Here is an 18976-nt window from a genome sequence, read left to right on the forward strand (position 1 = left end):
TTTTTGAAATATTTTTATTTTATGCCCGTGTATATAATAATTTAGAATTACTTTTAGCACAGCAGCGCAGCAGCTGCGCTCGGAAAATCGTACCTTCTAGCGTGTCTACCGAGACGTTAGCAACATCACGCGATCGGTAGACCATTTTTTTTGTTTCTTATGACATCAACCTTTTCCAACAAAAATTTCATCTTTGTAGAAATATGTTCAATCAAATAATTTTTTATGCATCTAAATGACGATATTGAAGCATTCATTGACATCCCATGCCAGTTGTCGCTGCCAATAAAACCAATCAACCTTTCTGAAGTTAAAACAGAAATATCGAAACTAAAACATCATAAAGCCCCGGGATACGATCTAATCACCAGCCAAATCTTAAAAAAGTTGCCACACAAAGCTCTTGTCCTCCTAACGACTATCTTCAATCGAATACTAAGCCTCTGCTACTTTCCTACTGCATGGAAATACGCTGAAATCATCATGGTGCACAAACCCGGTAAACCTCCACATGAAACATCTTCATTCAGACCTATTAGCCTGCTGCCTATCCCGTCTAAGCTAATTGAGAAACTAATACTTAAACGAATTCAATCAGACCAAGACCTAACAACCTTACTGCCTGATTATCAGTTTGGTTTTCGAGAAAGTATGTCAACACTCCACCAAGTCCACCGCATAGTGAATCAGATATCCAAGAGTTTAGAAGAAAAACTATACTGCAATGGGGTCTTTTTGGATGTCTCTCAAGCATTTGATAAAGTTTGGCACATAGGTCTTCTCTACAAGCTCAAAAATGTGGTTAGTAGCAACTATTACCTTCTCCTGAAATCTTACCTCACTGATAGGAACTTCTCTGTTAAACTCAATGGCTCTATCTCTCCCCACTATCCTATACATTCTGGGGTCCCTCAGGGAAGTGCGCTCGGCCCGCTCCTTTACCTATTATATACTGCCGACCTACCCGTCTTGCATAACATAACCGTTGCGGCATTTGCGGATGACGTTGCTATTCTCTCCTCTGACCACGATCCGGTTACCTCCTCCGTAAACATGCAATCCCAACTCGACATGCTCAGTGAATGGTATTCCAAATGGCGAATCAAGATTAATCAAGCCAAATCAGTTCAAGTCACTTTTACCCAACGCAGAGAAATCTGTCCGGCCGTATCAATCAACGGTTCTCCCATACCTGTAAACACTGTAGTAAAATACTTAGGACTCCATTTAGACCAACGACTGACGTGGCAGAAACACATCCAAACGAAAAGGAAGCAGTTGGATCACAAAATCAAACAAATGTACTGGCTCATGGGACGTAAATCTAAACATTCTCTCAGAAATAAACTCCTGCTGTACAAAACCATGGTGAAACCCATCTGGTCTTACGGTATCCAGCTTTGGGGCTGTGCCAAACCCACTCGTTTAAAACCAATCCAAAACAAAACACTCCGAGCAATCGTTAACGCTCCATGGTACGTTAGCAACTTCATACTCCATCAAGACCTCCAAATTCCATATGTCACGGACGTAATCACCACTGTCTCTGCCGCCTACCAACAACGAGTTACAGGTAATCCAAACGTCCTCATAGAAATCCTCTACAGGGATGGACCACCCATCAGAAGATTAAACAAAACCTGGCCTGCTGACCTACCCCCCTAACACTAAGTGATAGTGAACTATAAGGTGAATTGTCAGTGGACACTTCCCCTTCCAAGTCAAAGTCATATATCACATTTACTTAATACTCTAAATGAAGTAGATTGTAAATTTGCAATAAAGATAAAAAAAAAAAAAAAAAAAATCTTGCGTGGGTGGTAGACTTGTGATAGCAACGCTTCCATCTCAGTGGACTATTACCATACTTCATTTTTAGGTATACTTAATTACTGTACAAACTTTCATTCTTGTAGAAATGAGGTATGTAGGTACAGTTTCTGACTTATTAAATGTCCCTCGAATGCCTCATACCTGTCACATAGGCAACCAACATTACATACTTAATTCATTCGTTTGACTTCGGTTTTTAAGTGGAAGGGATGCCGTTATTTGTAATTTATCCGCACACCTTTCTGCGAAAACGGGGAGCAAAATATTCGATTTACCTGCTAGAGAACTTACGCACAGGTAACCTCGCTTCATGGCATATTTATCAAATTGGCGCGTCTAAAATTAGAAAAAGGCGATTCATTTGACAAATACCTATTAAAAACAAAATCTTGTTGCAATATGCGACAATAATAACCCCCCCGCCGTATTTTAATTCAATTCTTCCAAGTACAATTTTTGAATTAATTAATCAAAATTGTAATGTCTAATTGTTCAACAATCCTACTTTTAATTTTTATGGGGAGAACATATACAGCTCTCTGCGTCTCAAAGCAGTCGGGATAAGATAACATATTTAACCAATTCAACCTTGGGTCTCTTTTCAGGATTGCTTGAAAACAGGTTTATTAATTACTTAGTAATTAACGGTTACCTACTCATGTTATAATAGCCGTAGAGGTATTGTAAGATTACTATATAAATGCGGGTGGAAAAATTTTCGATTATTCGCAAGTCTGTAACCTTCTCATGGAACATTTATTTCAATTGGCACATCTAAAATTGGGAAGGGTAATTTACTTCAACTTGATTAAAAAATTAATTTTTTTCAGTTCAATTTTTCGAGCGTTAATGTTAAATTAATTAACTAATTCTTAAATTCACAAAGTTGCTTAAAAATAATATTTTTTACTTATACTGCGAACATAACTTGTGTCCTTCCTTGGAAAATAAACTTTTAAAATAAGTAAATTCTAACTTTATCTAACGAAACACGATGGATTAATGCGAATTAATGATTTGAGGTCTATACCTTCAATCAGTTGCAATCAAGATATAATGAACTAATAAAAGAAAAAGAACTGCTGGAGAAAGTCCTAAAGGACATTAATTAAAATTTGAGCACTCATTCAATATAGCAATATGCAATTCCTGAATCATATCTTCAGATTGGTTTCATCGGGACCTTATCAAAGTTGTTACCTGAATTCCACCAAAACTCCAACTAAGGATTACAGAACTGACCCCGCATGTTAAAACAATTTCCGAAATCAAAAACCTAAGTAATTAGATTTTTATGGAAACCAAAACAATTCTTTCCAATTAGAAGGCATTTCAATTTTGTTAGGTTAATCAGATAGAGAAAGCGATTTATAGGAACCCAGAAGAAAAATGAGGTAAATCATTTATAATGACTTTTTCGGTCAGGAAATACATAATTTGTAATGTGCCAACATATTTATACTTACTAAAAAACCTTTTTTCCAATATTGCATAGTAAGTGACGATTTACGAAACTAGCAAAGTAGATTAAAACTGCCTTGGTTACCATTTCGGTTGACTTGACACTAAGACTATACCTACCTATATAGATTAAATTAAAAAAAAATATGTTTAATTACATCGATGAGACAACATTACGAATTCTTTTATCAGGTAGAAACTTCAAAATATTGGATGGAACGTTGTATGGCATACGTGAGTAAGGCTCTAAAATAATCTACTGATACAATAAAATACTAAAAATCAGAGTTTATTTATTTTACATAAGATCGCTTAATCGCTCCCTCAACATTTAAAAACAATGTGTAGGTAACTGTTAATTACTAAGTAATAAATAAACCTGTTTTGACGCAACCCTGCAAGGAATGTTGCCGAAATTGAAATGGTTAAATAGGTTATTAATGTTCTTATCTTATCCCAACTGCTTTGAGACGTAAGGAACTGTATAAATCCGCCATATGAAAATAAGCGCTTTTTTGTATTAACTATGCATTACAAATTTGGCAAATTAAAATCTGTAACTTAGGAGAATTGAATTAAAAGACGGCGGACGGTTTACTATTGTGACATATTGGAACAAGAGTTTATTTTTTGTCAAATGAATCACATTTCCTAATTTTAGACGTGTCAATTTTGATAAATATGCCATGAAGCGAGGTTACATATGCGTAAGTTCCCTAGCAGGTAAATCGAAGATTTTGTAGCCCGCTTTCGCAAAAAGGTGTGCGGAATTACAACTAACGGCATCCCTTCCACTTAAAAACCGAAGTCAAACGAATTAATAAGTAAATGGAATGTTGGTTGCCTATGTGACAGGTATGAGGCATTCGAGGAACATTTTTAATAAGTCAGAAACTGTAGGTACATATTATTTATTAACATGTTCAGAACATTGTTGCAAATTTAGGCAACACCACCGATGCGGTAGACTACCGTTTTGTTTACTTGTACTATCAAAACAATAAAATGGCAGAATATCAGCTTTGTAGAAATGAGTGGACAAAAAATGTCGCTCTCAAAAATTTTTACTTTTGAGCCCTGTTACCTAAGCGCTGACTCCGTTGACTTGAATGTCAAAAAGTTTTCCTAAATCAACAATCTTGATTTGATACTACATGAGAATTATTTTACAATTGCTAAAGCATCATTTTGTTTACCTAAAAATTGAGAAAATCAAATTGAAACAAATGGTAACAAACAATCGATTGGCGAAGGTTCGTGATCGCTGTCTCTTTTCGTTCGCGATTAGACGAGCAAGAGACAGACATACGGACGGATAAAATCATCACTTTAAGGAATTTTCCAAAGAATTGCCCTGAAAATCGAACGTCTGCACTATAAATTCTGTTTTGCTATACTATACGCTGTCTCAGGATATCTACACGTCATGATACACAAATTGTGCAGACTCCCGTTTCTAATCCATAAGAGAGAACACATAAAACTATGACTTGCACGAAATGACGCGTATTTTGTTACAAATCCTGTAAGTTTGTGACAGCTGGTGAGAGACATGAACAATTTTTGAATATAAACTGCCACTAGCTAAATGATTTTGTTTCTCTATCTATCTCTAAAGTGAAACCATTTCCTCCATAATCCAAATTTCAATTTGGTATTTTATTATTCTGCAAAAGTAGGTATAAAGCAAGAGTAGGTACAACCTATGCGGAATGTTGTAATATCGTATCATATAAATCCCGAATCAAACAAAATGGGCGAGGTTATTTCGGAATAGGTATATAAGCGATGAAACTTATTGAATATTCTAAACGTAACTTCTAAATTTGTCAGGTAACATCTACGAAACTACCACGGGAATAAATGACTGACCTTAGGGTGCCAGATGTGGAAAATGCCAGGATCGGTAGCGCGTATCACTTTCATATGGCTCCGCACGTACTTGCGGTATAGCATAACGTCTTCGCCACCCCATCCGACAATTTCTTCGTCGAACCCGCGAACACGCAAAAAATCCGACCTGAAACAAAAAAAAATTAAGGCTGTAAGATAAATTTACTTATAACCATATATCAAAATATATAAGGCAGAAAATTGCGGGTTCATTATTATTTATGTACCAGTTTATTAGTTTCTCTATAAATACGTTGTAAATGGGGTGTATATCAGTGAAAGTAACACTTTAATAATTTTATCAGTTAATTTATTGCCTTATACTATGCATAAAATATGCCGTAAGTCGATATTTTTTCCTTAATTTTAACACGATTAGCGCTATACTTTTTTTTAATTCAGACGGGAATTTATTATCCTTTTCACTAATGTTATGCACACAATTTTCTGAATTTACTGACCGCAACTGTGAAAAATATAATACAATACAGAACAAAACATTCACCTTTATAAAAAGAAACTGATTTTTTACAGCCATTCAACAGCTCCAGAAAGCACTCTTAAGGTGCAGATACACTAGCAAGTTACTTGCGACAATCTCGCGCGAGAAAGTTCCACATGTATTTACACTGTGAGCAATAAGTGTCGCGATAAACTGCCGGGCCAGTTGGGTGAGCAATTGTGTTTACACTAGCACCTCTTTTCACTTCCGCAAATGCGGCGTTTTAGCGCCAATAAGACATCGGTGTGTTTTCGCGGCTGTAGTAGCTTTATGCAATAATGTGAAACACAAAAGAAGTGTTGGGTGAGAGAGTGTATCTCCAGAAGAGAAAAGTATGGGGCCTACCATAAATTAATTATTTGATTTGAGGTTGATACCTGAGAATCGGAGAATCAATCCCAACAATTTAAACATTTTATTCGTATGTCAACGGTAGACCTTGAGGAAGTATTATAATAAGTGGGTAGCAAAATTAAAAAGCAGGATACTCATTCACGTACGTGGCACAATATAAATAAACTCGCACGTTTACTTGCCGAAATATCGAAACGAAATGGAGAGTTTGCGAGAACTTGGTGAGCTGCCCTTTTGCCTGTTTAGACTGCCGAGAAAAGTGTCGCAAGAATTCTTCCGCGAGTTCTGTCAAATGCTATTTACACTTGCGACAATAGGTAGTGTCCCACAGCAAATCGCGCGAGTATTCTCGCTAGTCCAAAGGCACCAGTAGAAGCCTCTTCTATAACTAGATCACATGAAAACAGCTTACCTACTCGATACGGGTCAGCGAAAAAAGTAGGACGCATGTTTATTAGCGCTGGAGTGGTGATTAACATGCACTATAGCTACTGTAGTAGCTACTACCTTGTACAATTGTACATATTAAACAATGCTATTAGGTATAAATAGGACATCGTCGCATGTGCTTGCCCAATATATTTAATCCTCTAATTGTTACAGAATTATCAATTAATCAAGCAAAACTTAAACGGTATAACAAGCTACGAACATGTGAAACTGGTAGATCACCTGTTACATTATAACAAGTCAATATCATTGTGGCATTTGAGTTTCATTATATTATTGAAATTAATTACGTACGTCAAATTTCTAGTTAAATTACTTTTTTTGTCCGAATTTAATAGAGTACTATGGCGCCTATGAACTGAATCTGAAATGACGAATAAATGGACAAAATATTTTTTATAAAGATTACGGTTTTACAATTGCTTTGAAAATTAAGTCGATATTGGATATAGTAGGAAATATGGTACAGATTATTCGATTCAATATTTATCATAATTTTGGCCGTTGGTAAAATGAATATAAAGGATTACTGGAGTTCTATTTGCACGATCTACATGGTTCTAAATCGAGGTTACGCAGCTTAGGTTTAGTGGACCTTAATTCATTTTTCAAGGAATCTTTTGATTTAGTGTTATGGTGTCACCCTGTATTTGACCGAGTATGTATAATTTCACTTAGAACATTGAATAAAAAATTATATTCAATGCTTAGAATTTGTGAAGGCCAGTTCCCCCTCCGGGAAACGTCCGTTCCTTACTCTTTCCTTTAAGTTTGAGCCAGCGTTGCGGAAGGTTGTTATAAGAATTATGTGTGTTAAATTTATTATGCAAGAGAAAGGCATCACGCAAGAGAACATTCGCTAATACCGGCCGGCACACGTGTTCACTTCTCCTACGGCGAGTTCGTGATAAACAAGGCCACCAGCCGCAGCCACAGGCCACCAGATCAAAGACAAACCGCCACCAAATCGAAAGATGAACCGCCACCTCAGTAATTAGTCCAACAAGAAGCCGCTGAAAGGTTTGCGTAAGAAAGCTCCAAGCACGACGTCACTCTCCGTTCAACATCCTACCTTATTTGCATTTTCCTCCCAATAAACCCCCCCCCCCCCATATATTATTAAGTAAACTGTAGTATTAGTTATTTGGGTATTTTCGAGTTTATCCGTTTATGTAATAAATAGAATTTCATTGTTATTCTCTTTTAAATTTATGCAAGAGAAAGGTGAATTGTAACCGCGGCCCTTCAGACCCAGGATCTCATGACAGCCTGCTTCAATGCAGAATCTCACTAAATTTATTTTAAATTTTCCAAAGGTCTAAATTTTTCGGAACCCGGCTTTTTTTTAATTTCACGCTTCCACGTGAAGCCGGTTTCCTTAGGTAATTACTTTCGTAGCTCCAATAATCAATAGCGGTTCCACTTTATTTTTTTATTAAATAAAATATAAGTTTATATATTAAAACTTTGGAATATCTTGGGTTTCACCGCGTGCGACGTCTTCAAAAAGTGCACTAGGGAAGCCTCTCATGCAGTTCCGATGCCAGTAGGTTAGTTTTGTTATCACAAATGAATTCCCTGACCCCAAAAACATATGTCTAGACACCTTACACGACCCGGTGTGCCTTAGAAATATAATTCGATCAAAAGTCTGTCATTTTATAAAAATGGCGGCTTTTCACGGACTTCCTGTATCCGGATTACATTTTTGGCGCTACCATTGGATTCCTCGGGTTAAAATCATACGCAATCGACACCCAGATCTCGTCTCTAGGCCATATTTAGTTTTTAAAAAAATGTTACAATAAATCACACCCACCCCCTCTAAAATCTACCCACACGGAAAATGTCACGTGTTCTTCGGGCCAAATTGTCTAAATGGCTCTAAGGAACAGCTGTACCAAATGGCACCTTGGTATAAGAAAATGCAGTATCTTTTGGTATACCGCTAGTACTATAGATGTTGGCATTTCACACAACGAAACCAAGTGTATTCTATGTAGTTCCCTGCCCGGAAGCTCCCGGAACAAAACCAAGAAAAAAATGGAAAAATGCGGTTTTTTTCGCATTTGACTTCCAATTATCTCGTCAACTATTGCTCGAGCTCATAGAAATGAATTTGTTTAGAATCGAATTTTCAGTTGGTACAGAACCGTTCATTTTTAAATGTTATTGTTTTTTAACATTTGTTTTTGTTGATACGCCCTTCTCGATGCTTTGTCTTTCAAACTGGATGACTCCCAGAGCGTTTTCAATATTTTTATGGATGGTGGAACCGTAAAACAACCTATTCCAACAATTGTTGTCCCGATGAGTTTTGCAAATCGACGGACTGTGGAATTAGAATTAGTTTAGTGGAGACTCCAGAAATAGAACAAGAAAGTAACTTTATAATAGGCCCTTGGCACTCTGTTTAATAAAAATCATACCAACTGTATCTGATAGAAAAATCGATTCTAAACAAATCGTTCTCTTCATTTTTTCCGTAAGAGGAATAGTTAACGAGATACCTAATTAATTCAAATGCGAAAAAACGATATTTTCCCATTTTTCCTTCGCTTTCTTGTGTATAGCAATATGTTCCCGGAGTTTCCGGTCAGCTAAACTGTCATTTACGGATTCAGGGGATTTTTTTGCATATAATACACATGGTTTCGTTGAGTGAAGTGACAACACACTAAACCGGCAGACAGTAATAGATACAAAACTATAAACCATCTCGAGGATCGCTATTAAAACTTTGCTTTGTAACAATTTTCGTAGGTAATTGCACAAGTGCATCAAAATGCTCTTTTAACAAATTGTGAAGTGTAACTTCAGCGCATTTCCCATAAATTGATCAATACTTCCCCACACGCCATACCTATGTGCGCTACGTTTTTGATTACTAGACGCATATATGGTTGAAATTTTAAGAAATCTCTATATATAAAAATGAACCCCTGTTTTTTCTGGTCACGCAATAACTTTAGAACGACTTTACCGATTTCATTCATCTTTTTTTTTTAAGTTTTCTAATACTGTGTAGAAGGTTCTTATGGCAAGAAAAACTAACAAAATCGCGCAGAAAATTGGAAAATTGGAGAAAACTTATCGACTATTTAAACATCGCGCGTTTGACCGTGCGACGGCAATTGTTTTAACAGCTACAGCCATTGAATTTTACCTCCTCAAATGAGAGAGTTGGCACCGCGCATGCGCAAAACGAAATTTTGAAACGGTCGTTAAATTTGCATTTGTTCCAAGTGGCCGAGTGTCAGGTTTATTCAATGCTACAGCGATCGGCAATGGATCGGCATATCCGTCAAAAAATTAATTTATTCATATCATAGTGTGCTGTCAATTCGATCGGATAGTAGATTTCAGTGAGTTTTTTTAGCAGTTTCGAGGTTATTTTACCGCAATCACGCCTTTTATATTAAAAGTTTGATATACCTAATATCCATTTTTGGTAAGTGTTGAATGTTGATAGACTATAAAATAAATACGCGGTATACATAGTTATACAGAAATACTAGGGAGCCAATTTCTATTTTCAGTTGAATTTTAGTTTTTTCAAGATGCTACTAATTAGACGTACCAACATGGTACCAACTTAAGTCGTAGAATTCGTAATCCTACAAGTCAAACATATATACGAGTACTTAAGTCTAACTGGCGAGAAAAGCGAAACGCGAAACGAAGTTAACGGAATCGATATGAACAACACAGAAATGTCCCCTTTAATCCCTATCGAGTTAGCATTTAATTATAACGTAGCAATCGATTACAGTTTTCAGTAAATCGTTGCTATTAGACCAAAGGATTTTGTGTGTCCACATTGCAAGGCTTCTAAGATTAAAACTACGCCCCGGGATTGTGTTGCATCAGTGGCCAAGTGAAATTGACGCCATTGGTACCGCTACCAGAACCACTATATTCTTTGGTTTCCGGAAATGGGCCAGATTCTATACATTTTTTTACTCATATCCAGGAATACAATAATTGCTTTAAAATTACGGCATTTGGCGCAACAAAAAAAAACGTTGCTAGGTCTCAATCGGCAAAAGCAACTAGAAATGAGTGCGTTTATTTTTTATTACTTTGGGGAGAGATGGGGAGATTTTGGGGCAAGTGTGTCAAAAGCTCTTTTCCGGCTAAACGGTTGAACCGATTTAAACCAAATTTGCTACACATATTCTTAGATATAAAAGGGCAGATCGCGCATGCGTAGGTGGGGCGGGTGGTACCTGTGCTAGCCACAGCAAATTTTTTGAAATAATTTTTTGTAATTATTTATTCCAATCCGAATTGAATAGGTATTCATAGCTAAGAAAGACGAAAGCGTCCGTCGGGTCAGCTAGTATCTTCATAAGTAAGGAAGTTGACACTTACTGCGCAGTTGATATTGCGCGTCCTGCGCATGCACTTATTAATCTGATATTTACAATATGCAATATGTTTGCTTTTACTATAAGTATCTTTGGTTAAAATTTAATTTCAAAGAAATATCTCCATAAATAAGAAAGTTTGCATTGCGCACATCTGATTTTTACTATATGCGATATATTTGCCTTTACTACAAGTATCTGTGATTAAAATTTCAACAAAATATATTAATAAATAAAAAAAGTTAACATTGCGCAGCCTGCGCATGCGCAGTTCAATCGTCAAGATTTTCTTTGACTCAGGTGCCAGAGCGATACGCTACCGAATGCAAAAAGAACGAATTAAATATCTTGAAAACTGTAGGAGTAGTTAATGCCTCGGACAGACGGACGGACAGAGAAAGTGGCTGCAATAGCGCACCCAACTTCGTTGGAAAATGCGCTAAAAATTATCAGGTTTATATTTTGATGCACGATTGTAATTCGGGGGAATATTTCCCGAATAAACATTACAAACTCACCTTACCTACTTATACATGAAATGTGCAATTATCGCAGGGCTGTTTCGTTTTCTACAATTCCCGCTGTAATTGACCGATAATTGCACACCTCAAATGGGATTTATTACATATGAGGCAAATATTCATTCGAAAATTTGCTTACGTTTAGGTTTTCTTTATCCAAGTTAAATGAAGTTAAATTGCTGATTGCAAGATTTATTCCACAAACGGAGAGACAAGTAGGCAAGTCTGGCAGGTAGAGTACCTAGATATATAAACAAACACGGAGATTACACTTTTTTCGAGAATACGAAAAGTACCTAATTGCGAATATGAAGTGATATTTGCTTTGTATGTGTACCTGCAAAGATTATCAGCACTTCGCCCAGATGTAAATTATGGGGATTTCTTGTAGGACAGCTTTCTAACAATAAGTATCAATACTTCTTTCCCTAGACAATTTGCAAAACCATTCCAATAAAAGAAATCTGTAGAAGAACCAACACATTGTTGTATGCGCTAATAGATGGAGCAAAATAGAGGGATAGCAGGTTTTTAAATAAGGGGACATATGAAACAAAACTAGCGTGCTTTTTCCCCTTAAGATTGACCGTCTGTAGTATATTTTGTCTGTGCCTAATCAAATAATAACATTAAAAATATGAAACTTTTGAAACCGTAAAATATCATTGTTCTCTATTACGTTAGTTTTGAATAAAAAATGTACCTTTAGTACGTTTGGAGAAAAATATCCATACTTGAAAAACTCATAGATTCCTTTCATTAAAAAAGCAAATACGTAAACTAATGAAATTTTAATTCCCAGTAGGGTGTGGATTTATAATATCAATAGAAAAACCTCATTCAGAAAGTGTCATTACAGTCCTCGCGTTGATACTTGATACTTTGACATATGCCTGGCGTCGCCGCCTCTACCAGGATTTAGTCGACTGTCGTGGGATGAGTCCCTGCCATGCGCAATGCACAACAAAGCTGCATCCAACACAGATTTCTAGAATATGTGCTACAAGCTACAATATTTCCATACAAAGACTTACTACTAAAGTCTTTATAAACAATCGACGAGTGCGGCATGTTGTTTATAACAATAACGGTAACCTCTGTATAAAAGGAAACTGGCGATTGCGTCATTAAGTTATCTCTATTTAATTGATATAGCAATGATGGAGCTATAATATAATATAAAATAAAGCATGGAAAGGTACAAACTTTGATAGAGTACGGTCAAGGGAAAGAAAAATCACGTGGTACCTAAAAGAACTATCATTAGTGTACAGTACATGTATTGTAGGACTAAGGGCATGTTAGAAAAGCACGACTGTGTAGATTGTACCTATTGTCTGAGTAGTACAGAGCTCCGCAAACACGTGCGAACAGCAAGGATGACTCCAGCAGAAGGATATATCTACAAGACAGTGGATAAATTTAAAATACGTGCTTCAAATATAAATTGATTTTCGTTGCAGTCATTTCATATGCACCTCTTGTAAGTGCAATTTAATTCATCGTTTCGCATTCCGTGACCGTTACACTTTTTCCAATATATACCTATGCGCTCTTATTCCCATGTGTTTTCATGTAGTTTAGCGTTTCAAATCGAGTCTTTAATACCGCAATATTGACTATCAGTAAATATTTATCATGACATTTTCGTTTTCATTGAGTGATTCAGAGTAAAATTCACACTATGCTTTATGACAGTACTAGCATTGAATAAAAATCGTGTTTTTATTCAATGGTACTAGTTTGTGATGTGGATTGTAAAATAACGATTTGTAAGTTACCTACATAAAAACGATTATATTACATGTAACTTGCAAAAGGTCGATTTTTTTATAAAATTTATAGTCCAATCAAGATGTACATGTGTGCTTGCAAAAGGTCCCGTCGTTCTGAATTGTTTGTATGTTGTTAGTACCTAAACCAACAATAAAAAACCAGATTTGTAATTTCCAAAGTATTGTGCGATCGGCGGTGTATCCAAAAAACCATGCAATTTTCGGCCTTTTTTCGGTTTTTACCAGGGTTTTTACTCAATATCTTGGTAAAGGAAGGGTCTGATCTGTATAGTCATTCTATAATCTTTTAAAGTAGACTAAATTTGACACAATTTGAGACTAGGGCGAGGTCTGTACAGCAATTGGTTCCCAAGATACAGTTCTTCGAAAATAGGAATTTTTTTTTAAAATTATTTTTTTTTCAAAATGACCATTTTTTTAGAAATATCTTCTAAAACACGAATCCCCGTCAAATATTATATGAATTAAATGTCATGCCCTTTCATTTGAGACCAGACTGGTGACTGTAGGCCTAGCCGTTTTCTCAAAAACGGCAGATAAAACATAAGTCATATGTGGGTTTTGAGGGGAAATGCAAATAAACAGTTCTCACGTCCTTTTATGCTTTTATTTATTGAGCAACTACATTTACGTCGACCTGCTCGTTCTTCTCAATGGTTTAGGCGCTGAAGAGACAAAGGTCTACCTTCAGAAGAACACGAATGGCGAAGATGGTTGCTCTCACTACTCTACGACCTCCTACAAGCACCAGGACTCCCACCGATCACCAGGCACGGTACCCGCTCACGCGTTTATCGGCTGCGATACCACCTCAGCACCGTTTGGCTAAGGAAAGACCAAAATCAGCACTCTCCTGAGCAAGATCGAACTACTTGCTGAGCAAGTGGAGGCCTTCCTTCGACCAGGCTCCAACTCAAAAGCCGTGAGAGAAGCAGGCATCAAGTGTTTTGTGGCTCTGTATGGGGGTGACATCGCGAGGAATACTTTGGATTTCCTAAGGTATAAGACGTTTGTCACTTCAAAGAGCACAAATCTCGCCCGTTTGCCACCGACGGAAGATGCAGCAGCAGCAGCTCATGTGCAGAAGTGGCGGGGAGTCATGTAAATATAAAACCATAAAAGGACGTGAGAACTGTTTATTTGGATTTCCCCTCAAAACCCACATAATATGACTTATGCTTTATTTGCCGTTTTTGAGAAAACGGCTGGGCCGACAGTCACCAGTCTGGTCTCAAATGAAAGGGAATGCTACAACTTAATTTGATATAATATTTGACGTGGGATTCGTATTTTAGAAGACATTTTGCAAAAAAGTAGGCATTTTGAAAAAAAAATAATTAAAAAAAATTCTATTTCCGAAGACCTGTATCTCGGGAACCAAAAGCTGTATAGACCTGCAAATCTGGTTTTTTATTGTTGGTTTAGGTCCTAACAACATATAAGAAATTCAGAACGACCGGACCTTTTGCAAGCACGACCCCTTTCTCATGTTTAAATTTACAGGACTATTATCATATTATGCCTTTTATAAAATTTACGTAACTTACGTTTTTTTATTTAAAAAACCGTAATTTTTGTAAATTTACATAAGTGTAATACCTATTTGATACATTTTGATCGGTACTACCACCGACCATCAACGGTACTACCAACGTAAACGATTCGCCGTTGGTTTAATGAAGATGCTACAGCATCTATTTGGCGATCTGGAACTTCTTCTTCCAAACGACGCGTGATGGCGAAATACCTACTGCTTGGGTATTTTATTTAATACACCAAAATATATAATTTAACAAGTGTTTTTGTTTTCAAACACTCACAAAATTCAAAAAGGTTTATGGAATATTAAAAAAAAACCACAAATGACAGGTAATTTTACAAGAATATTTGTAAATTACGTAAAAAACATAAATTACTGGTAATTTTACTGTAAAATTACCCTCTACAGATATGAGTGAGTATTATTCTTAACACGTAATTTGTTTAGGGCTTTCTGTTCTCTCACGTTTTTGCGTAAGTTCTCATCGTGTTCTCTTTTGAATTACTTTTTTGTTATTACCTACCTGACTATTTTGCCTTACACCGACGCAGTATCTGGATGACTTCCCATTTTTACCTGGACCCGCCGTCTTATTGAGATTGACATTTGGCGATACTTCTCTTTTTTTGTACGTTATACTTTTGTCACTCAGAAGATTCATTTGTACCAGCTTAACTACAATATATATACAATCCTGTCGAAATCTCATGAAGCAACCGAAAAGTTGGTTCCTAAGAAGTCGGCCGCAAGGTATGAAAAAGAGTACTAAGTGTTTTGTCAATTGAGGAACGAAGATGGGGCGAAACAAGTAGAGGAAAACGTCATGTTGGCATACTGTTTGGATGCAGTAAGTTTTTGAATTGAGATTTTTTTGTCTGGGTTTCGGTGTTAAAGCGTCATGGGGCATGGAAAAGCTCATCGACGGCAGAAAAATACATCGAAGGCTCGGTAGAAGGAAAAGTTAAGATTGCCCGTATGATACAACTGATACAAGGCGGCGAAAATTTCATTGAGGTTCTACAGCAGAAGGAATCAAACATTACTAACTCGACATCCAGTAATAACCCAGGCGTTAGTGTTGAGGGCAATACAAATTGTTTCATTACAATCAATGTTAATGTTTGAAATAAAGAATTACAGCCAAATTTATGTTGGGGTTTTTAATTAATTGTGTGAAGATGTCAAATTTGATGTATACAAATAACAGTCCGGTAAGTGTTGCTTAGCGACACTTACCGGCTCTGATGCTGTAATAACTCGCCTACCGGACTCAAAATGATAGTGTAATCGAACATCTACCGGACAGTATGAAATAAAGTAGTTTTCTTGAATTAAAGGTACAATTATTTTGTGATCGCCGATTTGTACGGACGATTCACGGTCGAAAAAAATATTGCTTTGGTTTAGTTAACGTAAATTGAAATATTGATTCTTATTGAGTGTTTTACGATTGTAGTTTTCGAGTTACCCTAGTGTCAGACGTTAAACATTGCTACCGCAACATTTATTTGCGCCGCTATTCACTATCCTTCTTGTTTTTTTGTTTGTGTTGTTATCTGTTGCAGTTAAGGCAGACAAAAATCCTCCTGAGCTCAAAAGAACGTTAGGACCAGAGTTTCAAAGATAATCTTTTATTTTCAACGACTCCTTGCTAGAACGTTTGATTATACATATTGGTTTTCGATACACTCGCATTATAATTACTACATTTGTTTGATAGTTAACAATTATAGCTCCGTTGTTTTCTGTGGAAACCTGTTTTAATATATATAATATATAATTTTCCAAACTGCAAAGTGATCCTTTTTGCTAAATTTGAGTTAAATTTAAACATTGTTCAATTTGTAATGTTTTGAAATTATTTATTAAATCACCCTCTCGATTGTAACAACATGTCGGTGTACTTACTCGGCCCTTAAAGTTTGTGGAAAAGGGTTTAATCCCAAGGGAGCAGCGTGATTATTTCGAATAGCCTATTATAGCGTTGCAAGGATAAATTCGATGATGTCAGTCTGAGGGAGGGGCGTATACAATTTTTAAAGCGAATATATTTTTTTAAAAACATTTATAATAGGAACGTATAAAAATAGAACATTTTTGGCATAATTCATAATATATTGAACAAATAACTAATCCTTCATAAACTAAGAAAAGAACAAACCAAAAGATGGCTAAATGGTCGAGCTTTCTTTTTGTCGGTGCAAATCGAGTTTTTTCCACTTTCCACGAATTCCTACACGATTAGGACATTGTTCACAGGTACAATGCTACTCAATATAGTATCTACTTTTTTTACGGGCCTTGTAAAAAAGTAAAGTTGATAATGATTTTTCCGATGAAACTTCTCAACGTCTCTTGTAAAACTCAATAAGTGGCAATGAGAAAAAGTTTTTTTTTGTATCTGCTCAAATAACACCAGAAAAGAATAAAAACGAAATCAACAAATTTCTTCCCTATTTATATGACCACCTTCATATCTTCTATGGTTTCTGAAATCCCCATGATAGACATCCTCATCTGGGACACTGGTACCTATAGCTGCACTTCACCCAAAAGTTGTGCTAACGACGCCTTATCCGTACTCGTTTATCAATTAAAATGTTATCATCTGCAGCTGCCAGAAGAGCATTAGGTATTATTATGTTTAAGTTGAAATTTGATAATTTTTTCACTAAAACGGTTTTTTAAGTCCGTTATTAAATGATCAAGAATTGGAATATGTGTCACTCTTTTCCAATAGTCACTAGGTGACCGCCTGTGTCATTTCCACTGTCTAGGAGTGTCTAGGAGGGGGGGCGCACCCTCTGTGCCCCCCCCCCCTTTAAATTAACAAAGGTTAAGAATATTTCACTGACAATCTATAACAATATGGAAAACGAAGAGTCGCAAGAAGGTACTCTCACAACGAAAATAAAAGGTCTGGACGAGACGTATCTCTCCTCGTATCTCTCTGTGGGGTCAACTAAAATAATGATTTTCGAAATATTACATTTTAAATAAATGACTTTATAAATGAATTATTTTGACGGAAATTAATTTCTTAAGGCCATCCAGTATATTACTAGCGAACATTTAAATTTGTCACTGCATTGGTTCTACCTCTCTCATTTAGTTCAATGTACCATTTACGTTTCATAATATTATAGTTGGTTGGCTATCCTTCATTTGTCAAAACAATATCTCGTTTTTGGGTTCTATTTGTAAATCTGTCATTTTGACTTCAACAATTTAGAGCTTTATAAAACCAACAAAACATTTGATTTAAACACACCTTGACAGATTCTCGTTAAAAAGTGGCGGCAACGTAACAGCAGACAATTGTTGTGACAGTGCATTATTTTCTTTCATGGCTAGATGGATCTAATTTTAATCTCCCCTCGTAAATGAAAATACCTTTCCTCTCGTTGTTTGAGAAATTCGGTTTTCACCATTAAAAGCATTTCCTATTTTCAATTGTTATGCAAACACAATTTCGATGTTTCGCATCTTTTCAAACACGCGTGTTTGCCATATTGCTAAATAAAAGATGTCCCATAAATGATTTTCAGTAAAAATGATTAGATGGCTCATAAAATACATCCCCCTTTTCAAATATCTTCCTCTGCCGTCGCTTTTATAGTTTTATTTCAATTCGCCAGGATTCCTCAATTTAGTGAATTGCTGCGACCTCGCATTTGGGTTTATTTAAACATTGGGGGTAGGAAAATCATTTACTGCGGATATGAGAGAGATAGGTATTTTAAGTATTTTCTATTTTGAACAAATTTATTACGTTTTCGGTTTCTTTTTACCAATACATAAATTCACAAAATTCTGCTATTATTTAATTTCACAAAAAGCCGTGCAATTTTCTGACTGTGACTACGAGGCAAGGTCGAATTAGAACTTCGAAATGAAAGAGTCTTAATTATTAGTCCAGGCGAGATCAATATGAACAGTGAGACCCAAAATAATATACTTGAATCGAATCGTACGTCCGAATTTCAAATCCTCTGTACCCGACGTGTTACTTTGCAACGTTGCGTAACATGTTCGTTGTTACGATACGAGTCTTTTGTTACAAATGGATACCCGACTAAATGAATGCAACAGTATGATACGGCAACCGTCCCAAATAATCCCCGCGTGTAAACTTTGTCATTTCTTTGGTGCGACGAGTAACCGAGAAATGGTGGTTCGGCTGCGGTTACGGCCTTACGGGTTAATAAGCATCAGTCGCCGTCTCCGTATCGTAACATTTTCGTACTTACGTTACG

At 36.3% G+C, this 18976-nt stretch overlaps 1 protein-coding gene across 1 annotated transcript in view; it reads right to left on the reverse strand.

Annotated features, from left to right (window-relative positions):
- LOC116163942 (chondroitin sulfate N-acetylgalactosaminyltransferase 1) overlaps positions 1–18976 on the reverse strand; it is an 85774-nt gene that overhangs the window by 14621 nt on the left and 52177 nt on the right. The window contains exon 4 of the mRNA XM_031478071.1: positions 5167–5314. Within this exon, the coding sequence (XP_031333931.1) occupies positions 5167–5314 (148 nt within the window). The remainder of the gene's footprint in view (positions 1–5166; positions 5315–18976) is intronic.

Source organism: Photinus pyralis, unplaced genomic scaffold, assembly GCF_008802855.1.
Source record: "Photinus pyralis isolate 1611_PpyrPB1 unplaced genomic scaffold, Ppyr1.3 Ppyr1.4_LG2, whole genome shotgun sequence".
Classification (NCBI taxonomy): domain Eukaryota; kingdom Metazoa; phylum Arthropoda; class Insecta; order Coleoptera; family Lampyridae; genus Photinus; species Photinus pyralis.